The sequence below is a fragment of the Festucalex cinctus genome, chromosome 20 (genome assembly GCF_051991245.1).
Source record: "Festucalex cinctus isolate MCC-2025b chromosome 20, RoL_Fcin_1.0, whole genome shotgun sequence".
NCBI lineage: Eukaryota > Metazoa > Chordata > Actinopteri > Syngnathiformes > Syngnathidae > Festucalex > Festucalex cinctus.
This window is the reverse complement of record NC_135430.1, coordinates 2,757,169-2,781,328: the sequence shown is the minus strand read 5'-3', so window position 1 is coordinate 2,781,328 and position 24,160 is coordinate 2,757,169. Positions and strand designations below refer to the sequence as shown.

The window sequence follows — 24,160 nt, the reverse complement described above, 5'->3', positions numbered from 1 at the left end:
CTGTTCAGATTTCCAAAATCGATTCGATTCGATTCAGAAGGGCCCGATTCGATTCGCTATTTTAAGGAATAATGCTCCCAAAGTCGATGCTAACGTCCCGTTAGCATTTGCTAACTTCCTGTTAGTGCTAGGCTAGCGATATTTTAAATACAAAGCGTGTTTTGTATTTAAATATTTAAATAATCGGCCAATTATAATCGGCGGCCGATTAATCGGTCGGGCCCTATTTGGCACATTAATTTATGGGGGGAAAACTGTATTAAAAGTAGTGTTGTTCAGATACCGTTTTTTGGCCCCCGATACAGATACCCAGCTTTGCAGTATCGGCCGATACCGATACCTAAAGTTTTTTTTTTTTTTTCTCAACAAGAAAAAGCTGTCCTGCCATTGGTTCATAGCATTTAAGGGCAAATAGGACATCTTAGATCAGCATGTAGTGAGCATGTCACATATCAGTGAATGTCGTGCACGAGCAAGACACAAGATGCTGCATTCAAAATCCTATATCAGCATTGGAATGAATGGTATTGGCATGTTACTTGTGAGTAGTCACCGATACCGATACCACTGTTTTAATGCAGTATTGGCGCCTCTGCCGATACCAGTATCGGAACAACATTAATTAAAAGTATCCATTCGTGGTTTTATGAATTGATATTGGGCTATGAAAAGGAATGTCGATTCAATATCGATATTTTAGACCCAGCCCTATCGTCCAGATCTAAGCAAAAGGGTCTACAGTATGCAATGAACGGATATATTCTTAATTATTAAATTATGCAGAAAAGCGGATTTCACAACTACTGAGAATAAAGCATACAGGTCTCAAGATAAGTCTGAGGTAAACAACAACGGTGTCTCTCTCTTATCATGGAAACTGTAATCCTGTAATCAAAATAATTCCTATTAATAAATGTCCTTGTAACTGATTACGTGTTTTTTTTTCTCGGACGCAAAGCTTAGCAATACACAGACTCGCTGAAAACGGGGAAGTACTCGCCGATTTCGGTGATGAATGGCTGATGATAATGATATCGTGATCCATCCATCCATCCATTTTCTTGACCGCTTATTCCTCACAAGGGTCACGGGGGCTGCTGGCGCCTATCTCAGCTGGCTCTGGGCAGTAGGCGGGGGACACCCTGGACTGGTTGCCAACCAATCGCAGGGCACAGCTTACAGCACCTGATATTCCCAGGCGGTCTCCCATCCAAGTACTAACCAGGCCCGACCCTGCTTAGCTTCTGAGATCGGACGAGATCGGGCGTTTGATATCGTGATAATATACAATATTAGCTCTTTGACCGCCAAAAACGTTTAATAACAATTCGTAAAATCATGATGTATTCCGCCATAAATGTTAAATGACGACGTTTTTTTTGTTTTTTTTAAGTCAATGGGCAGTGCAACATCTAAGTGCAGCGCTGCCTGGTCTATGGGTTGTGGAATCAAAAACACTCACTAACTATGGCCAGCAGATGGCAGCATTGTATCTCTATGGAATACAATGAAACATGACGGAATCTGACGGAATCTGATGAAATCGAACGTTTTCAAGGACAGTGTGAATGATCAAAGCCTTTATCATATGAAAGTTTTTTTTCACAACGTGTAGCAGTAAAAGAGTTAAATAATTGTAAGTATAACTTTGATGTCCAGTTTTGTGGATGATTTTGCCTCTAGATAAGTGAATTTGACAACAGAGCTAAAAAAACGGAGTGATTTTGCTTTCATTTCATTGTTCATGGTGATGACATTTGCATTTTTATTTATTTATTTATTTATTTATTTTAAAGAACCACTAAGAAATAAAATTCTTGCTGATGACATGTGCACTTAGCACTTCTCCCAGACTTATCGGTACAAGCGTATACCACACAGTGGAGGTTTCCCCGTAGAGACAGAAAATTACTTGAAAACATAATGGAGAAAGTAATTAGGCGCGCTTAGCGAGTGGCAACGAAAGATGGCCGCCAGTGGCTTCACTTCTCAGTACGCTAAGTAAGCGGCATTGTTAGTCCACTCATGTGTAAGTACACATGACTTGGCACATATGTTATGTCTCTCCCACACATGATTGGGCCTAGATGACCTCACTCCATAGTGCAATTTTATTTTAATTGATGTAAAGGCCTTTAACAACATCTTAACCAGGGGTACCAATAATTATGGAGGTCTCTGTACATCTACAATAGGTGTGTTAAATTAACTCATTTGCTCCCAAAAACGTATAATTACGTTCTATTTTAAATGTTTGGTGTCCCAAAGACGTAGTTTTACATTTTTATTTTTTTTATGCTAGAGCATACAGAAGGCTTTGACGCAGCAAATGATTGAAGCAATGGTAGTTATTACAAAAACGGCCAGCAGGTAGCAGCAGAGTATAAGAGATCAACCAGGGCGATGTGGCAAACAAGCAGATTTGTGACTAATGATGAAACATAGCTATATTCTAATGCTAATTACTGGAGAATGGAAACAGATAGAAAAATACTTTCTTTTGTCTGATGAAAGAAGAGACTCTAATCTTTCTTTTGGTATGTTTTTAAATCAATAGAACACATTATTCTGTAGGCCTTGCAAAATCAGCCAAAATCCGGTAAAACAGCCGGGAGCAAAGGGGGTTGCTTCAGTGAAAATTTCCGCCTGATAAAGGCCTTTGTTGTGTTGTCAGTGTGTTTTGGGTCATTGTCTTATTGCATGATGAAGCTTCTCTCCCGATTAGTTTGGATGCATTTTCCTGTAAATTGCCAGACAATATGGTCCTGTAGACTTTCACCTCTGCAAATTGTCTACAAAATATGTTGACTCAGTAGTCTTGCATAGTGTGCTGGGTAGTTTCTTTGAAGGTAAACAGACATTTTCCCACCAACCACCTGATCTCCAGTCACTCCTGTGAAGAAAAAAGGAAAGGAGCAAGATTATCGTGGGAACCTTTAGTCAACTGAAATGCATAGAAAAAACATCACGCCCGCAAACTGATTATCAAGAAGTTGTAATATTGCTAAATATCGTCCGTCTATCCATGCTCTATAGCAGTCTAGTCCCTGGCTCCTAGTGAGTCTCTTTTTAGAGCAAGAGGAAGGGTAAAGTACACCCTTGCCTGGTTGCCACCCAATTGCAGGCCACATATATACACAGGGTTCCTGCGGGGTCTTAAAAAGTAAAAAAGTCTAAAATTCAGAAAGTTAAATTTTAGGCCTTAAATGTCTTAAAAAACAGCCATATTTTCATCCTAGGTCTAAAATTTTATTTACCCAAGTCTTGGGTAAATATTCCGAGAAGTGTCTGCTCTGTAGAAAGAAAGAAAAAGCACTAAAAAATGTGCGTGTTGCGTTGTTTCTATTATTTGCGTGCTCAAAGTGGAGGAGACGTTTGAGGAGGTGCGTTTGCATTGCAGTTCACAGTAGTTCAGGCGGGCGGGAGCGAAGGTACGTGGGGCGGTGCAAATGAGATGGTTGGTGAGATGTGACGCTCCACCGCTTGTTTTGCCGCGAGATACGACAACAGGAGGGGGAGGAATTATCGTTGTTGCTGTCTGCGGACATGTTAAGCTAACACTACGGGGACATAACAAACAAACGGGAAGGGTGGTGAACGACGAACTTGGCAGACCTGGTTTGGTATGTATTCACTTTTTTTGTTTTTGTTACATTTATTGAACTGTGTACCAAAACAACAGAAGACATCACTATTGATATTAGCCAAAGCATCATTAGCAGAGTGGTGGCCAGTTAATTGCGATGCTGAAACGTTTTTGTTTTTTTCTGAGAGGACTTTTGCCATAATGTAAGTAAGTGAAGCAAAGCAAAGCCCCTATCTCCGGTGTGTGCGAATATTAATGAAGAGGCCGCGTCCAGAGGCGTGAACACACTGTACAGCTCTGGCAATGTAACGCGAGCGAGTAAAGCTAATCGAAACATTTGTTTTTGTCATTTCCTTTATTTAACCAAGCAAGAAACTCATTGAAAGTAACAATCGCTAATCCAAGAGTGATCTGATCACATGCTAACAAAGCCCCTTCTCTATTTGTGTGAATGTAGCATTGTTAATTAGGTGACTCGGTACTCTGTCCACTACCGGAAAAAACATTTCAAGTTTACGTTCCCGACTTTCCGCCAAGATATTGCAGTTAGTTTGTCTGAACAGAGAGTGTGGACAATTATTTTTAGCGAGTCAGAACGGAAAGTGTGGACAGTCAATTTGTAAGAAAATGGGTAAATGCCAGTCCAACAAGAACTGGCTCGAAATTCCCGAGTTTTCCAGCTGGTTGGATGAGGTAGCCGGCGATAGGCACTCGGCTCGTTGCAAAGTTTGCAAAAAAGATATAAAGTTGGGGACTTTGGGCGCGAATATGGTTGTATAGGCAAGGTAAGTTTATTTGTATAGCACATTTCATACACAAGGCAACTCAATGTGGTTTACGCAGGGAAAGGCAACACATAAGCATCAACAAACAGTAGTTAACATTGAGAGGAAGAAAAATAAATGAAAATAGGGTACAAAATTTCAGTAAGCGCTAGCGCATTTAGCGGCAGCGGCATCTGTCGTGGCTTCGGTGACGTCACTTCCGCCTATGTCGCGGCACCAGCGACTTCACTTCCGCGTATTGCCGCGGCATCACGTACGTCACTTCCGCTTATGTCGCGGCATCTGTGGCTGCCGTTGCCTTTCCTCTTTCCCTCGGGACACGAATTCTTTTTTTTTTTTTGTGTGTGTTAGGTGGTTTATTATTGTTGAACACAGAATACAATGCAGTACAGCCAAGATGAGACAAGTAATGCACTCTGTTGAGCGAAGGCAACATGTCAAATGCAACAGCGACATCTTGTGACTTACACAGGAATGACATGCAATGACACATTTATAAACAAATATGTACGATATGAATGAGATACGTTTTCAAACAATTTATTGAACTCTGAAATTACAAATACTCAAGCAGGACATCAATGGTCACATTGTGCACACTAGAGAGAGAGAGAGAACCCATGATCTATCTATCTATCTATCTATCTATCTATCTATCTATCTATCTATCTATCTATCTATCTATCTATCTAATATATTTCAACAGCATTAACCTTTTTCACGTATCGCACATGTATATATTTGTTTTTCATATAGATGTGTATGTTTAAAACATTTTTACAATAAAGATTGATTTAAAAAACAAAAACAAAACAAAACTAGAGCTGCGAGCAGCTATAAAGGGCCCTCGCAGCCCGGGCCACGTTGGGGTACTTGCACGTTGGGGTACTTGCACATTGGGGTACTGGCACATTGGAAGCAGAATTTCTTTGAAAATGGCATGATAAACATGTGGATTTTTTTTTTTTTGCCAGGTGTGATGAGTGTGTCAAGCTCAATGGGTTGTGGTGATTGTTAAGATCTGCAAAAATCAGCGTCTTTTTTTATTTTTAGGCAATGAGTTGCCCTGATTGGTATTTTTCGTAAAAGTATATATACACACATCATTGCTCGTACTCATTGCACAATGTTGCTTTTATTGTCCATAGAGGCGATCAAAGAAAATGAAACTAAATTAAAAAAGTACATATGTTTGGATCGGTCTGATGCCAGTGAACACATTGAGTGGTGGAAAGTAAAAGATATTCATAAATGACTTAGTTATCACACTTACAATGAGTTTACAATTTTTGCAAAAATACCGTAAGTGAGGCATTTTTTTTTTTTTTATGCCTTAAGGACTAGGTGGCGCTGTATTTATAACTGAATTTTGTCATAGAGATACCTTCAGGTCTTGACTATAAATATACATTTCAAGTATGGGATTTTTTGGAGCATGTACCTGGGAGTTATTAAGCATAGCCTTCATTCACGATATTGCTTTTAATGTCCATAGAGGCTATCAAAAATACATAAAACTAAATAACAAAAATATGTATGTTTGGTTAGGTCTGATGCCAGTGAACATTTTGAGTGGTGGAAAGTAAAAGAATATTCATCAATGACTTCGTGATCACACTGAGAATGAGTTTACAATTTTTGTAAAAATACCGTAAGTGGGGTATTTTTTTTTCATGCCTCAAGGGCTAGGTGGCGCTGCATATATAACTGAATGTTGTCATAGAGATAGCTTCAGGCCTTGACTATAAACATACATGTCAAGTTTGGGATTTTTTGGAGCATGTACCGGAGAGTTATTAAGCAAATAATTTTCCATTGCGAAACACAAATTTTGATGCCCCGCCCTCATCATATAGTATTTAGAAAAGTCAAGATTTTTCTCCCTGTCGTTGGCTCAGGTCTTGACATAGCCCAGGTCAAGTCTGAAGTCAGTCGGATGAAACATGTAGGAGAAGTGGGCAAAAGTATGCCCCCTGTAAATGTGCTAAAATCGTAAAAAATGGGACATTCAAAAATTCGTAGCTCACTTCCTGTTCATTTTAGCATATGGGTCCAAGAGACTTTTTTGTAGGTCTTGGGCTCCCTCATACACCTAAAAATTTTCGTAGATCTTGCTTAAACGTACAACCGGGGCTGCTTCATTAAAATTTTCTAGGGGGCGCTATTGAGTCATTTCTGTAAAAATATCACAATCCAGGATAAAATATCGCTCATTTTGCCAGGCCAGATGTGTGTGCCAAGTTTCATGCGTTTCTGTGCCGGCCCTCAAAATTGGTGTTGTTTTCTTGCCGAACAGAGCTTAGCCACGCCCACAGCGATTCGCGAAAACTCACAAACTTCGTGTTGTGACATCATGAAGACCGAAACCCTCATCTGAGCAAATATGAGGTAGGTGCAGTTAATGTGGTTGGAGAAAAACATTTAAGAAAAATCGTAAGAAAAAAAATTGCCAGACGGTGGCGCTAACAGTAAGATGAAATATAAGTTCGTAGATGTCTTAAGGGCTGGACTCTCATCAAATGTGTGAAATTTTGAGAAGATAGGATTACCTGGATCAAGTAAAAGCAGCTTTTATTGCCACGAAAAATTACCAGACTTTGCGGCACCGTAGAGGCCACGCCCTTTGGCGAAAAGTTACAATATTCGGTGTGGGGCATGATCAACATCTTAAGGCTTGTCTGACCAATTTTCAACTGGATCCCTTCAAAGAGCTTGGCACAGTAGCTAAAAACGTAAAGTATGACATTTATTGTCACCACTAGGTGGCGCTATATATATAACAGAATTGTATCATATAGATGTTTTCAGGCCGTGACTATTAAGTTGCATGAGAAGTTTGAGATTTTTTGGAGCTTGTTCATGGGAGTTATTCAGCATTTTGTCTTTCTGGACAAATTAAATTTTAAAGGCAATATTTGATGCCCCGCCCCCATCATATAGTATTCCAAAAAGTCAAGATATTTTGCCCAGTTGTTGTCTTGGGTCTTGAGATGACACATGGCAAGTTTGAAGTCAACTGGCTGAAAAATATTTGCAAAGGGGGAAAAAGTATGACCACAGTGAATGGGCCAAAATGGGCCAAAATTGGACATTCAAAAATTCATAGCTCACTTCCTGTACATTTTAGGAAATGGCTTCCACTGACTTTTTTGTGCGTCTCGGGGTGCTACACGTGCCTGGCAATTTTCGTAGCTCTAGGTCAAACGGGCCGGGATTGGTTTTTATTTTTCTACGCTAGGGGGCGCTATAGAGTCGCATTGTTATGGCAACTACATAATATCAAATTTCTCGCCGGGCCCGAAGAGACTGCAAAGTTTGGTGAGTTTTCGTAAATGTTTAGGCCCTCAAAAATGCGATCGTTTACGGAGAAGAAGAAGAAGAAGAAGAATTCTTACAAAAACAAGAGAGACCTCGCAGCGGTCGCTGCTCGGGCCCTAAAAAAACACTTTGACATCCAAATATGGTCCTATTCCTGTCGGCCATTGTGGCATCTCGGCTGCGGCTCGTCCGCTGGGCCACTGATCTGTATGTAATACTGGATAGCTGACAGCTCTGTGGCTTCAACGGCTTGCGCCGGCGTGAACGGTTTATCGGCTATCCAGTATTATATGCAGCTCAGTATATTGAGCCGTGTCACAATGGCGGATTGGCATCTCCCTGGCACCGTTCCAAAAATGGACCGGTCCACGGAAGTGATTGCTAATGATGGAGTGCAATACCTTAATTCAACTTAATTTCCAGAGCACTTAAATAAATAATAATAAAAAAAATAAAATAAAAAAAACCCATCGAAAATAAGGAAGTGAAGTGTTTAGCAAAGTGACTAAACAAAACAAACACACACAAAAAGCCTCGTAATCCATTTATAAATGCATACAATGAGTAATGGCAGCGGCACCAAGTCGAATGGAGTCGCGACATGACCGCGAGAGAAAGAGGAAAGGCAACGGCAGCACCGCATAAGCGGCATAAGCGTAAGTGACGTACGTGATGCCGCGGCAATACGCGGAAGTGAAGTCGCTGGTGCCGCGGCATAAGCGGAAGTGACGTCACCGAAGCCGAAGCAATATCATCTGAGAGGGGTTGATGTTGACCCTTTTGAAACTGATTCAGTTGCTGGTTGGGTCATTGTTTTCCTAAGTAAAAACAGATGTTTGCAAATATTATTTTGATTGAACACACAAAAATAATCCGGCTGCTTTCGTAAAGGACTACAGAAATCAAAGAATAATTACCATTGAGACGTTTAAGTTAAACGTTAGCTCTAAATCACTGATACTCAACTGGTGGGTCAGGACCGAAAAGCGGACCCATTTTGGGTGGGTTACAGACAGCTAGTAAACCCTAACGTGGTTGGTTGTATTCTGAGTTTTTCACAACAGTACAGCGGCATACCAAGTTCCCACAAAGAACATACAATATTGTGTCAGCGTCAGGAAATGATGCTCTTGTCACTAGCTACTTTGTATACAAACATAGTGCGGCTCAGATGTCATAGCTGGCAATATGTTTTTGGCGGTTTGTCAAATTCATTTGAAACGGCATTTAAAATTGTCACATACAGTAGGCTACATGTATTTACAAAGGCTATTTTGGAAGAAAGTTCTATTCTTAACTTTTTAACTTCTATAAAAGTGGGAGACTGTCATGGTTTGGGTTGGGTTTTGGCTAGTTTTGTTGTTTGTTTCAGTCATGGGTTGGGTTTAGTCTGGTTTTTGTTTGATTTTGTCCTCAAATTACTTTAGTTTCTGTCATGATCTGTTGTGTTGTTTTTCCTCAATGTGTCTCCATTGTCTTTCAGGCACTATCATGTCCACCTGTGTTTGCCTGCCCTTCCTCGTATGTCAACCAATCAGTGCCCTCAGCCACTTGTGTCTTGCCCAGGTGTGTCTGATTATGTCAATTATTGTGTGTGTGTATTTAGGCCCCGTCCACATGAAAACCCGTTTCAATGTATTCGCGCAAGTTTCTTACCGTTAGCGTAGTTCGTCCACATGGTGGCGCGGTTTCGGAGCTTGAAACTGATAACTTTTGGAACCGGGTTCCAGAGTGGAAAGATTTCAAAATGCGCCCCGGACGTTCCAATGTGTACACCATATGCGGGGTACTCCTCCAGTGATGATGTAATTCTCACGCATGGACCGCCAGTCTATCAACAACAATGACAGATAGTCGTGTCGTCGTCTTGCGCAACCTCCTTAGCTTGTTTATGCTTTTAAAGCAAAATGTTTTGCTTGATGTTGTTTTACTTGAATCACCTGGCATTGTCATCTCTCCTGTGCTCGTCTCACTGATCTGTATATATTACTGGCTAGCTCATAGCCCTTACGCGCCCGCGCAAGCCGTTGAAGCGACAGGGCACTCCTCCCATCTCGCGAGCAGACTACTGTTTAAACTACTTAGAAGTCCTTTTCTTTTATCGCTCAGTTGCTAGACCCCGGTTGTTTCTACGAAGTACTGTCTCAAATGTTCTCTAATTTCGATACTGTAAATGTATAGGATCGTATGCCGAGTTGAGTTGAGTTGAGTTGAGTTGAGAAACGTTTCTTGGGAGGAGTAATATGGCGGACTCGCGGCTATTCAGATCACTGGTTCGTCTTCTTCGCTGATTTTTCTTCTACGGTTTCTGTTAACTCCCTGTGGCAGCGCTACAGCGCGACTCCAGACTTGGCATATTTACATTACATTACATTACATTACAGCAGTTAAACGTCCTGGGAGTCTTCTTTTGGACAATCTCATGTCTTGAAACGTTTGCCTATACAAGATTTGGTTGAGGACCAAAGCCGCGTGAACAGGGCCTTAGTCTCGTGTTTCCCTTTTCCCTCTGTCTGTTTCGATACATTGTTTCCTCCCATCCTGCTGCTCCTCTTACCCCCATTTCAGAACCACTGTGTTAGTACTGTATAGCGCTCGTGTCAGCTGGAATCTTTATAAGTCAAAATGTTTTTGGTCTCCTCTTGGATATAAGTGAACAGTAAACGTGGCATAGCGCAGATGGTAGTGTGGCAGTCTCCCAAGCTGAAGGTTGTGAGTTCTATCCCACTCTAAATACTGTAGTCAAATTTACTCTATAGAATTTACTGTGTAATCTATCGAAAACTTATGCTAACGTAAATTCAGAATTGACATAATTGTATGAAAAACTTCTACGGTATGCCATAAATATAAACCAAATAGTTGATTGAGAGCCCTTCATGACGTCGCCATAGAGTTACAGTAATCAAGGTTTGAAGATGGTAGCAGGTTGGAGCTATGGATAAATTCTATTTCCACATACCCTTTGGTGGATGTTGTTTAATTAATATAATCCGAGGTTGATGCTTCCCTAGAACAGATTATGTTCCACTGAATTTACTGTATGGACAGTATGTTCAACACAGTGCAACAATTCCGATATCAGCTATCAACTCTGAGCTCACCAAGCTTTTTTGCGGTTCTTTCAATCTTGTCCAGGGCAGCCTGCATATCTCCTCCCTCTGATACGAGGACCTCTATCTCTCCGACAGCGTAGCCGAAGTCCGTTTCATCTAGATCGACGTGCACGCCATCCTCTTCCAAAGTGAACGTACGCCTCACTGTGGTAAACTCCGCAAAGCACACCAGATTCATAGCACTCGTCCAACACTCTTCCGACACACAGTTCATTTCTGCAAGACCGTGGTGGTCAGTTAATGTCTGACAGCACTCGGTCATCGAGAACTTATCACCCGTGTCTTTTAGAACCTCCTTCAGCTTCAGACGGATATCAGTCAAATCGGTGATCTCTTTGTAGCGAGTGCATAGCATGGCTGCTTTTGAGGGTTCTCCTTGTGTCTCTTCTGCCTCTTTGTCTGTTATGGTTGGACACTTGAGCTCCCAGCATCCTTTGCGTTGACGCAGCCACACGTCTTTTAAAGTGAGGTCAAATTGTGGTGTGTCAAAGTACCGGTCCTGGAATTGGAACTGACCTGCACAAGCTAAATATAAAAAGGAGAAAGAGATTAGAACTGAAAATGTATTTTTTTTATTTTTTTTTATTAGTGTCATATTATGTCCCCCATTCCTTGTCTTGCTGAAATCAGCCTGTTTTTAGGGCTCGGTTTTATGCAAATAAGACATTCCAATTACTATATATGTGTAATAAGGCTTTTACAATTACAATGACAACTCGGGCACCAAGTCATACAATGTATGATGTGTTTATGTGGCGCATGGACACATTATCAAATATACAACATTAAATAAACATTCTCCCCCGACACCACAATGTCAATTATTTCCTGAGCTATCAAGTGCCACTGAGCAAAAGCAGACACTGTAACATTGAAGGCCAAAACATCCCTAATGAAAATTAAATTGCACTAATAAAGTAGCAACTAGAGGGTGCTAGAACTGCACAAATAGAAACCAACCTGACTTTTTTTAACAGATGTTCCTTTTAAATATTGTGAACATGACGACGGCGATATTGTGGCAGTTTTAATATCACAATATCAAGATATTGCACTTATCGTTACATCCCTAGCCTACAATGTCAATTATTTCACTGAGCTATCAAGCCACTGAGCAAAAGCAGACACTGTAACATAGAAGGCCAAAACATCCCTAATGAAAATTAAATTGCACTAATAAAGTAGCAACTAGAGGGTGTAGAACTGCACAAATAGAAATCAACCTGACTTTTTTAACAGATGTGTTCCTTTTAAATAATTGTGAACATACGACGACGATATTGTGGCAGTTTTAATATCACAATATCACGATACTGCCCTTATCGTTACATCCCTAGCCCGCAATGTGAATTATTTCACTGCGCTATCAAGTGCCACTGAGCAAAAGCAGGTAGTGTTAGCTCGCAGATATTTGCAGAAATAGGCAGTTAAAAAAATATTAATTGGTTGTTTAATTTCACTAAGCCGGCCCTCCAGAGACCCAACTGCAAGCAGTTAAAAAGTGACCTTTCATATCGTATGTCCCTTTTAAGTCAGGAAAATAACATTAAAACATACCTCCAATTTCTTCCAGGATTTTCAGCCTGTTGGCATTGCATACGAACTTTCTCTCCACTTCTATACTCATCTGAAATGAAATCAAATGTGTTCACATTTACAACATTGCGCGTGACAACAAATGCATGCAAATTCATGTCAAACCTGAAGGGGGAAGTCGTTATCAACATTACCGTAAATATTTTTTCCTGCTCATCTTGTCCTACTTATATTTAGAAATGACCTACTTTCGCACTCAATCACACCACAGGTATTACACTGGACTTATTCGTCGCGGGTGAAGTAGATCCTATCCCTGCTTACTTTGGGCAAAAGGCAGGTACACCCTTCATTATTCATAAACCAATCACAGGCTATTATTAGACAAGTAACCAACCGCACTGACATCACAATCTAGTCTTCAGTGACCTCTTTCCACATTCTATTTTACTTGGATTTTTAAAAATGCTGCGTATAACACATCTTAGTTGGCTCTTACACCATCAAAATCACAGTTTGCGTTTATGTTTTACAGTGTTTTTGTTAATATTTATACTTGCATGTCAAGAAATGTTGAAAGAGGTTGGCAAACTTTTTTGCTAATGGGTCACGTTTCAGTTTTAATCTTTAAAAATGAGCCGATGGGCCACCAAATAATGTAAATAAATAAATAAATAGTTAAGCGCTTTTAAAAACTCATAATCTTGAAGATTATTTAGAACTAATTAGTTACACTTAGCGGCACGGTAGACTAGTGGTTAGCACGTCCGCTTCCCAGTTCTGAGGTCTCCGGTTCGAGTCCAGGCTCGGACCTTCCTGGGTGGAGTTTGCATGTTCTCCCCGTGCCCGCGTGGGTCTTCTCCGGGTACTCCGGTGTCCTCCCACATTCCAAAGACATGCATGGCAGGTTAATTGGGTGCTCCGAATTGTCCCTAGGTGTGCGTGTGAGTGTGGATGGTTGTTCGTCTCTGTGTGCCCTGCGATTGGTTGGCAACCAGTCCAGGGTGTCCCCTGCCTACTGCCCAGAGCCAGCTGAGATAGGCGCCAGCAGCCCCCGCGACCCTTGTGAGGAATAAGCGGTTAAGAAGATGGATGGATAGTTACACTTTACTATATATTTAATTAATCAAAACAAGACTTAAATATGTGTAAATTATGTTACATTTGGCATAATTTGAGTTGGGTTTAATTTGATTTTTGTCTTAGTGTTTTGTCTTTAGTTAGTCACAATGATTTGTATTTTGTTCCATTTTCCTTGCGTGTCTGCCTCGTCTCGTCAAGCATTGTCATGTCCACCTGTTTTTGCCTGCCTTTCCTCATGTGTCAACCAATCAGCACCCTCTGCCACTTGTGTCTTGCCCAGCTGTGTCTCATTGTGTCAATTAGTGTGTGTGTGTATTTAGGCCCTTGTTTACACGGAAGCAAAACAAACAAATCTTGTAAAGACAGAACTGTCTCAAGACATGAGTGTCCAAATGAAGACGCCTAGGATGTTTAACAGATGTAATATATATTCCAAGTCTGGAGTGGCGCTGTAGCGCTGCCATAAGGAGTTAACGGAAAGCGTAGAAGAAGAATCAGCGAAGAAGACGAACCACTGATCTGAATTAGTGATAGACTGATATGTTATTTTCAAGGCCGATACAGATTATTAATAGTCAAGGAGGCCGATAACTGATATTTCAAGCCAATATTCATTTGCAGTAAAATAGAAAAAAAAACACTATATTGACAGATTTGTTTAAAAATATATATAACAAAAACTGCAGAGCTTCCAGGATTCCTACATGCTAATGACTAGCATGTATTAAGCTAAATTAAAAAAAATAGTAATAAAAATAATGAAAAAGCAAGTAAATAGATCCCTCAAAATTTCTACTGTAAACAAAGTTTTCTAAAATTTCAACATAATTTCTTTATTATTTTTTTTAATAAAAAGTGTAGGGATTTCTTATTTTTTATAAAATGGAAATTGAAATCGATCCATAAATGAAGAGTTCCCTGACAAATGCATGCGTGTAGCTCATTTAGGGCTTTTGTTGGGGTTCGTAAACTGTTTCAAAAGATCTTTGCAGTGGAAAATGGTCTGAATATTTTCCAAATTTGTTTTTGACTAGTAAAAACTAACTGTGAACATCTTAAAATGACTGATGAAAACCCCAAATTCGCTACGTTCGTAAGTATTTGCTGCTCAGTGAGATAACAGCTTTATCGGCAGCTTCAGATTAAAAAAATGGCCAATGCCGATATTTGCCAAAATGCCAAATATCGGCACCGATAATTGGCCCGGACGATAATCGGTCTATCCCTAATCTGAATAGCCGATAGGCCAACTCATTTGAAGCCGCGAGGCCGCCACATTACTCCTCCCAAGAAACGTTTCTCGGCATATGATCCTATACATTTACAGTATTGAAATTAGAGAACATTCGAAACAGTCCTTAGTAGAAACAGTCTGATTTATGATATTTTAAATTTGTTAAACAAGAGGACTTCAGACATTTTACAACTTGCCTTAATGATGTTTACAGGAGGAAACTTATATTATATATATATATATATATATATATATATATATATATATATATATATATATATATATATATATATATATATATATATATATATATATATATATATACAGTGATACCTCGGCTGACGAACGCTTTAGCTCACGAACTTTTCGCCTCACGAACATTAAATTTGCGAGAATTTAGTCTCTGCTGACGAACTACTTTTCGGCGGACGAACCAAACCACGCGGTCGAACAGCACCACGGTGGCGGCCACGAGAAGCTGACGCACGCTCACGGCGTCCCAGTTCGTCACCCCCTTTCTTTTAGTGCGGACGCGGTTTGTGTTTGATAGACATTTTGAGTGTACTTTTGCTCTTATGGGACCGAAAAAGACCCCACCACAGGCTAGTGTTAAGCCTAATGCTTACCAGCGAGGGACGGCGATTCGGCGGCGCGTTTGCATTGTAGTCAATGGAGTTCGCGCCACTAAAAAAAGCGAAAGTGCCATCACGTACCTCAAAAAAGGAGAAAATCGTGCCACGGCTGTTTAGTCCCAGGAAAGAGGTGAAAGTAGTTGGCGGTGCTCACTTTTTGTTGACTCGCTAAAGTGCTCCACTTCCTTGTTCACCAAGGGACACACCTCCTCCGCTCCAGTGAGCACGAAAGTGCGAATGAGCGACAACCGTTCCATAAACACTCTACGCGGTGAAACGCTCGCGAATGAAGTAAGTCTACCATTGCTACTATCCTTAAGAACTACCATCACAAAGTAAAATAAAACGACTTTATTATACAGTACAATTTATTTCTTTAATTACAATACAATAGCACATTTGTTATACATAAAATAAGGTATATTTTTGTGTAGTTTTAAGGCTTATTTAGTAGAAAATTATGTTTTATAGGGACCTGGGAACGGATTATTCTCATTTTAATGGTTTCTTATGGGAAATAAATGTTCGGAAGAAGAACTTTTCGGCTTACACACACTCTCTGGGAACCAATTAAGTTTGTGAGCCGAGGTATCACTGTATATATATATATATATATATATATATATATATATATATATATATATGTATATATTAGGGGTGTTAAAAAAATCGATTCGGCGATATATCGCGATACGACATCGCGCGATTCTCGAATCGATTCAATAAAAAAAATCTATTTTTTTTTTTTTTTTAAGAGCTCAGAATTGTTCATTCGGTAGTCTTACCGATTCAACGTCTTATCATCATTGCCTTTTTTGTGTGTGTGTGTGTGTGTGTGTGAATCGATTTTTAAACTTCCATTTTTAATGGAAAAATATTCAACAAAACGTCTGACTTCGGGTTAGGATTCACACCTTGAGCATGGAAGAATGTTATATGAACGGAACATTAAGCCTTAATATTTTATTTTAATGCTGTTCAAACATGAAACAGATTACAACCTCTATAAGACTGAAATTTCAGATAAATAAATAATACATTTTCATATAAATCTTACACTCTACAAGCTTACTGATTAGTATTTTCTAAATTTGAATAAAAAAAAATCGGAACAATCGACTTATAAATTCGTATCGGGATTAATCGGTATTGAATCGAATCGTGACCTGTGAATCGTGATACGAATCGAATCGTCAGGTACTAGGCAATTCACACCCCTAATATATATATATATATATATATATATATATATATATATATATATATATATATATATATATATATATATATATATATATATATATTATTATTATTTTTTTTTATTCAAGAATTATAACTAATTCAACAAAAGATGCCTCTGCCAAATCTAATAATGGGGTCGAGGAACTGAGCAATAAAAGAAAAGGGGGTATTCAAAGTAGTTTAAACAGTAATCTGCTCGCGAGATGGGAGGAGTAACCCCGGGTTTCCACCGGTTGCGTGTGCGGTGCGGCTGCGGTGCGGTGCGTCTTGACTGCCTGCTCCGGACGCGTCAATTTTTTGGCCAATCCACACCGGCTCCGCACAGCTGCGGTCCGGCAGCTCCGTCGCCGACCACTTCCCGCCGTGTCTCGCGTGACCGCGCGCGATCATGTGGCATTAAAAACAACGACAAACACACAGAAAGTATGTGCTCAACAGAGAAGCAGAAAGAGAGGTGGACTTTTATCATTTTGTGGCTTTCTACCTCCAATATAAACCTCTCCTCGTCCATGTTCGCTGGTGTCTAAACCGTGAATGAGCACCTCGCACGTTAACTCCAGGCCCGTCTACGCCCACATCACGTTTTGCTCGCATGCTTGCGAAATAGGAGCTGGCGAGTGTTTTATCTTGAAATGTAACCAGAAGTTTGTTTTGAAACTGCGTCGGTCTTCCTGTCCCGCTCGATGTGTTTTGTGGTAGTTGCCATTTGCCGGAGGCCTACCGCTGCGGCGTCCGGCAAAAATAGAAAATAGGTCTATCCTTGCGGAAGGGCTGCGGCACGCCGCAGCTGAGACGCAGTCGACACGCAACGCACACGCAAGCGGTGTAAACTGCACCATTCGAATGAATGTAATCTAATTGCTTGCGTCGCCGGAACGCACCGCAACCGCATCCGGTGTAACCCCGGGTGTCCCGGGTAAGATGGCTGCCCTGTGGCCTCAATGGCTTGCACGGGCGTGTAAGGGCTATTATCTATCCAGTAATATATACACATCAGTGAGACTAACACAACACGCAAAATATTTTGCTGTAAAAGCATAAACAAGCTATGGAGGTTGCACAAAACAATGACACGGCTATCCGCCATTGTTGTTGACAGACTGCGCAGTCACAGGAGAATTATATCATCACCGGAGGAGTAGCTATCCTGCTATAGTGTGTGGTGTCCATATTAGAACGCACGGGGAGCATTTTGAAATCTTTCCACTCTGGAGCTCGGTTTCAAAAGTGATAGGTTTCAAGCTCTGAAACCGAGCCGCCGTGTGGATGAACTGCCCAAATGGGAAGAAATTTGTGCGGATACATTGAAGGCTTTCGTGTGTTAGTCTCTTGTCTCTTCTCTGTCTGTGTCGATTCATTATGCTTTCCTCCCGTCATGCTGCCCGTTTTTGCCCAATAGTTCCCCCACATTTTGCCTTGCTTGTTTTTTGGATGTTGTTTTTGTTTGTCAGCCAGATCCGTGTTTACCTCCTTGTTTTTGTTTGATTAAATCCCTTTTTTGACTGCACCTCTGCCTCCTTGCCCTGCTTTCTTGAACCTGGGTCCTCAACCCTCCACACCGTAACAGTTTAATTTTCATTTACAATAAATAATTTACCCAATTAATGAATGACCAAATTAGGAAAACCACCTAAATGTACACACCAAATATGGAAGGACTCTTGATGATGTAAATAACTATGTGGGCCAGATGTGGCCAGTGGGCCATATTTTGCCCACCCCTGCATCAAATCATCATAATCAGAGTTAGGTGTTATTGTTACATTACATTTTAGAGTGGGTAAGTTATTTTTGTACTTGTATATTTGTCTGTCTGTCTGTCACTGTTACTTAAAAAAAAATCCTGTAGAAAGATTTTAACCTGGAACAAATTAGTTCTATTTACATTCTTTCCTGAATCACAGTCAAATCAGAAGTCTGGCCTTAGTGGTTCCACTAAATGCGGCTCTAACTACTTGTGAACATTTACTCCATGCTCATAGACAATACACAAAGAAGTTTCATCTTGCGTGAGAGTAAAAAACAAACAAACAAACAAACAAAAACCTGCAGTAAGTAAATATTATTTCTGCATAATGTGAAAATATTCGAAAATACACTTAATCGCTGAAAACAAACAATTTCATTACACAAGATGGGCAAAAGTAGGTGCAGTATACACTTTTTTTTATTTATTTTTATTAACTTAACAAACCTTAACTTGAAACCCAAACCCTGGATAAAAAAAACATTTCCAAACACTACACCTGGGTTAAAAGAAACCATGCTACTTTAGTCCTCGCTTAATAGACCAAAACTTTATATCGGAAGCTTTACGAGATGTCTTTACAAAGTGTCATTGAAATTAGTCCAAATCAAAATCTGACTAAAACAATATACACAATGTGCTGCATCTACTTTTAATTTATGTCACTGGTCGACTAACTCGGTAATTTAGCAGTTGCTGTATACACATTAGTTATGAAGGGTGTAATAACCACATTTCGCTTTACTGTTGCATTTTAACCCGTAGCTTCTGCACCTGTGCCCTATAAATCAAACGCGAGTGCCATGCAAATCCAATTATCTGCAGATAGTTAAGCAAGCCAACAACAATATTATGAGTATTATACTTGTATGGAAACTCGCACACACCGTTCGAAGTCAAGTCCTTCAATCTCAACATCAAAACAAAACACATAGCAACGCTGGATTTCCGGAAGCCCCCCCCCCCTACACGTCAGCAAGTCCATTTTTGCACAGGCGCAATTAGGGACACCTATTAGAGCTTCCAGGACCAACACTTCCTGTCCCAGTAGCGCAGCAGCATGCAGAGGGTTACCATTTTTTTTAATCTCTTGGCGTTTTTTTTTTTTGTTTTTGTTTTTTTTTTTAACACAAATATTAAGGCTGTACGGATGTGTGTTGGACGAACGGGTTATTTTACATATAAATAAAGTGATAAATGACGGATTTTTTTTTATGTGTAATAATGCATGATTAACTAACTTGCCTTGGAACTATTTGAACTGGCAGAATGGGGGTACCTTATTATTATTATTATTATTATTATTATTATTATTATTATTATATTATTATTATTATTATTATTATCATTATTATTATTATTATTATTATTATTATTATTATTTAGCCTTTACATATGTATGTGTGGATATGCCTTAACTTTATTAGTCACAATTAGAGTTTTCGTTTTTCATATCGTTAATGTAAACATTTGGGTTTTCTATTCATCCTTCATATTAACGGGTTTACAAAATGGGTTTGATGGCAGTGTGTCTGTGAGAGCGTGTGTCCCTTCTGAATGTCAGCAATCAGCCTTGGGGGGAGCTGTGGTGTGTTTACTAGGGGAAGGAGAGAGGGCGAATGGAGGGAGGGGGAGAGAGACACCGAGAGAGAGAAGCAGACCGAGAGAGAGAGAGAGAGAGAGAGAGAGAAAGGCAGGCAACAAAACTTTTCACTTGTGAGGAGCCCACGGACTAAGCGTGTGAGCGTGCGTGTGTGAGTGTGCGAGCTGGAGCGGCGACCATGCAGGTAAAAACGAGAGGCATTAGCTAATTGCTCCGAACTTAATTAAAACGCCAATCGCGATCGGTTCAGAAGGGGGGGAGGTGGGTTGTTGGCCTGCGACCGATAGAGGATCGAGCCATCGAGCGACGGATTGCGCCGTGTACTAATCCCGATCCTTTTTGGAAATCCAACATTAAAATTCCAAACTTTTTTTTTGTCCGCGTTTCGCCTTGCTCTGCTTTCCTTTTAGACCACCCCCATCGTCGACGTAGGCGATCGCGACTCACTAGCTTCAAGTCGTCGCTTTCTTTTTCTTTTACACCCTCCCCAAGCGTTTAATTCCTCTCATCAATTACGCTTTTATAAATGTCACCATAGGACAAGCATGTGTTGCACTGCGGGGGTTTAAAGGTACGGATCCGAGAAGGGGGGGATATCAAAAGGAGGTATGGGAGGGGGAGGAGTGAAGGGGGAGGCGAGTGTTTTCTAAACACATCTGTAAGCTGAGAACGTTCGTTAATTAAATGGCTTTAGTCAGGGTAGGCCTCAATTTGCGCTGTTAAGCAAGCACGCAGGAGGAGGAGGCGGGCGGATCACCAGTAGATACCCGACGGGTAAGAAGACGACTGGAGGGCCGTGTTTCTTGATAAGGAGTCAAAGGAAGTGCGTTTTAATGTCTTTTGGTTCAAGTGGCTGCGGTTGAGAGCCACCTGGATCATGCGGAGTTCGAAAAGGAGGGGGAGTGGACTGAGAGAGTGTGTGTGAGTGAGAGAGAGAGAGAGAGAGAGAGAGAGAGAGCGCGAGAGAGACTCGCCCCGTTCCGAGCTTAATTATCTCGGCTTGCTAACAGGGCTAGCCTAGCAAAGTGACACGACTCGCGCTCCCCGTTTTTTTTGTTTACGACCGAGGTCGTACTCGCCTGGAGCCCTGCTGCGGTGTGTTTCTCGTACAGGTTCACTCAATGTATTTCGTCTTACGACTTACTTATTTTTTCGTAAAGTAAACGGAAATACCTCTGTTATGCGACGTTACAAGACCCGAACGAGGGAGGGAGGGTTGCTTAACCTAGCTTACTAGCTAATTGATTCGGTTCTCCAGCTAATTAGGCTTCTATCTAATTAGTCAAGTATTATCGTGGAAACGCCAATCAAGTTGTGCTTCAGCTCTAAAAACAGATAACGCTTTCTGGGGCTTTTAAACAATAGGTTATTTGATGTCTCCGAGTGTTATTTGGTCATATAACCCTGCTAGCTTGCTAATTGATATGACGAGGAAGTGAGGAATTGTAGCAGTGTCGATAGTTCGTCCGCCGCATGGGCCAACTTTGCTTGCATTTTGCTACATACTGTCTTTTGCTCATGGAAAACTTTCTGTGCGATTGAATGTAACAACTGTATTCAGACCTAGAAGAGACTACATGAAAGATATTTGGTCGTGGCATGAGGATATTAAAATAGACAGATCCTTCACAACACTAGAAACGGAATTAGGGCATTTAAATTTTGTGCGTGACAGTTGGGTGTTTCTCAATCTTTACTGAGCCAAGAAACATTTTACATTCAAACAATCTCTCAGTACCCATCAAGCAAAAATGTGACAAGTATAGGCTACTGAACTAATCTAATGTCTAGTGGTGTAAGATTATTTCATTGTTTTGCCTGCCACGATGCATTGTTGTCATAGATCAATCAACAAGGATACATTGTAAATAATTGGAATAATAATAATTAGATTATTTCACATGGCATACCTGATTATCTCATGGTGGTTGTCTTAGGTAATAGACGTGTATTATAAACCTGCCAGTAGTAAAAATATTGTTCAAATAACATTTATTAGGGCCTCCTCTTCTAAAGGTTTGTTTGTGCAAACATGGCCACAAATTTGATTGGTAACACAAAATAATTTGGAAGCTAATTTCCTAATCAGGTGCACCCAGGATTGTGTCTGACAAATGCATAAAATAGTTTTACAGTTCATGGCTAATTTAGCATCTTTAAATACTGGATTTGAAGGGTGTACCACGATGCAAAGCGATGCCAGCATAGTGAAGGCAAAATGACAGGTGGCAAGGAGAACTTTTCTCAAAAATTTCAAATGCCAGAAACTTAATGGTGACATATCGGCTATTCAGGAATGCAATTATGAAGCTTGTAAATCGGAGGTGTCAAACTCATTTTTGTCACAGGCCACATCGTAGTTATGTTTTTTTCCAGAGGGCCTTTCTGACCATGAACTAGAGCAGTGCAATGTGAACACAAATTTATATCCCGATACAGGCAATTATGTATCCTGAAAACGATGTACATCTCGATTATAGTATTTTTCCTCAAGCATTATATGAAATTAATGGCAATTTATTAATTTATTTTTCAGGGATGTTTTTCTCAATTATATGTAAAATACTTTTTTTTTTTTTTTTTTTTAAATACAGACCTAAAATGAAAATAAGATTAATAATTAAGACTAAGCATTTTTTATTTATTTATTTTTAGAAAAAAACAAAACAAAACCAGAAAAACATTAAGTCCACACCTGAAATGCATTCACAAAATCGTATGGCGGGCTGACTTCGACACCTGTGTTCTAAATGGTCTAAGGGCTGACTTAATTAACAATCAGGCATGATGCCATATCACCTATGACAAAACTCGTTTCAGTTCTGTGTTTCTTGGTTGTTTCAGCGCACTGTGACAATTGGTGCTGGTCTCTCCCAGAGCAGTCTTCAGGGTGTGACACCTCAAGTAAGTTTTTTTTTTTTTTTAAACACTATTGCACATAGGGGTGTCCCGATACACCTTTTTCCACTTTCGATCCGATACCGATATTTCAGCCTCAAGTACTGTCCGATACCGATATCAGTCCGATATCAGTAGGGGTGTCCCGATGCAACGCTTTCTACTTCCGATCCAATACTGATATTTTAGCTTAGAGTACTGTAAATTAACAACATCAGTCCGATACCATATCAGCAGGAATGATACGTTTGTTTTAGTATGAAATGTTAGAAGAAACTTGATCAAGTGTTATTTAAATAAGGAATAATCAGCACCTTAAGTATGAGAAAATATGACCCGTTTATTCCTAAATTTGGGTTACCTAACTGCAACTATAAGTATGTCGTGCATTTTAATAAAATAAATACAAAATAAAGGACCCTGAGAAATAACCCGAATATAATAAACAAAAACAAATTATACTCTTTGAAGTTCAATATATATATATATATATATATATATATATATATATATATATATATATATATATATATATATATATATATAGTGTATGGTCACTATGGTGGGAACAGCGGGCGGGACAAAAAAAATATAACCAACACAATATTGGCCACTCTCTCACTGCTCAACGTGTCCCAAGCTCCAATTTAAAATAAATAAAAATGAAAATGTAACTATAATAAAAGTAGAAAAACAGTTGGTTAATTTCACTATTCCTCTATCTACCCTTTCTGCAGACCAAGCATAATGTGGAGATTCTTTTTTAAGAAGATGAGCATTTCAGCATGCCGCCCCATTAGCTTGCTTCTATACTATGCTCCTCTATGATAAATGAAGTTGCTCTGAGCTCCAGATGTCCGTGGTGAAGCTAACAGCGTTAGCATTTGCCACATAAGCCGCTATACACCTTTGAACGTCACCATGCATCCGCGGTATAGTTTTATCTACGAAATAGTGGCGGCTCGAAATAACATAGCGAGTCTTGAGGTGCTCAATTACATTTAAAGCTGACGGTACTAACGATTGACAGGCTGGCCATCAAGCACAATAAATTAAGCGATCTTTTCAGTGATACTTACGTGAACCCTTTTTGCCGTCCCGTGGGAGTTTCTTACGGTGTGAAAATGATTCAGACACCGTTGACTGGCTTATTATTCGCCTCGGTTCTCTTCTCAAAATCCTCATGCTCTCGTTTGTGATACTTTTTCAAATGCTTGATGAAGTTGGTTAGATTAAACTTCTCACTTTCTTTTCCACCACGGGGAACTTCGGCTTTTGACAAATGTTGCTGTCCGCTGTCTTTCTTTTTCTTTTTTCAATGAAAAATACTCCCACACTGTCGACATTCTCTCTTCCTCAGTTTGCTAAAAGCTCATTCAC

At 40.0% G+C, this 24,160-nt stretch overlaps 2 protein-coding genes across 3 annotated transcripts in view; one reads left to right on the top strand and one right to left on the bottom strand.

Moving 5' to 3' along the window:
• Positions 1-1,157: 1,157 nt before the first annotated feature.
• thtpa (thiamine triphosphatase) lies at positions 1,158-19,256 on the bottom strand. Of its 2 annotated transcripts, none has more exons than XM_077508464.1 (4): positions 19,167-19,256; positions 12,363-12,432; positions 10,794-11,330; positions 1,158-2,893 (listed from the first exon to the last, which is right to left on the bottom strand). In XM_077508464.1, exons 2-4 carry the CDS (start codon positions 12,430-12,432, stop codon positions 2,793-2,795), a joined length of 708 nt encoding a protein of 235 aa, XP_077364590.1. In that variant the 5' UTR covers positions 19,167-19,256; the 3' UTR covers positions 1,158-2,792. The 2 variants fall into 2 exon arrangements, with proteins under 2 accessions (XP_077364590.1, XP_077364591.1); XM_077508465.1 differs by lacking the exon at positions 1,158-2,893 and adding an exon at positions 7,193-8,507.
• A 665-nt stretch (positions 19,257-19,921) lies between these two features.
• zfhx2 (zinc finger homeobox 2) overlaps positions 19,922-24,160 on the top strand; it is a 31,301-nt gene continuing 27,062 nt past the window's right edge. The window contains exons 1-2 of the mRNA XM_077508462.1: positions 19,922-20,066; positions 22,727-22,786. Of these exons, the coding sequence (XP_077364588.1) occupies positions 20,061-20,066; positions 22,727-22,786 (66 nt within the window). The 5' untranslated portion in view covers positions 19,922-20,060. The remainder of the gene's footprint in view (positions 20,067-22,726; positions 22,787-24,160) is intronic.

Bases quoted from the DNA above. Each gene is read 5' to 3' on its own strand.
- thtpa (XM_077508464.1), bottom strand. From the start codon at position 12,432: ATGAGTATAGAAGTGGAGAGAAAGTTCGTATGCAATGCCAACAGGCTG. The intron at 11,331-12,362 runs GTATGTTTTAAT...TTTTATATTTAG, and splicing joins AATCCTGGAAGAAATTGGAG to CTTGTGCAGGTCAGTTCCAA. The intron at 2,894-10,793 runs GTGAGCTCAGAG...TTTTCTTCACAG, and splicing joins AAGAACCGCAAAAAAGCTTG to GAGTGACTGGAGATCAGGTG.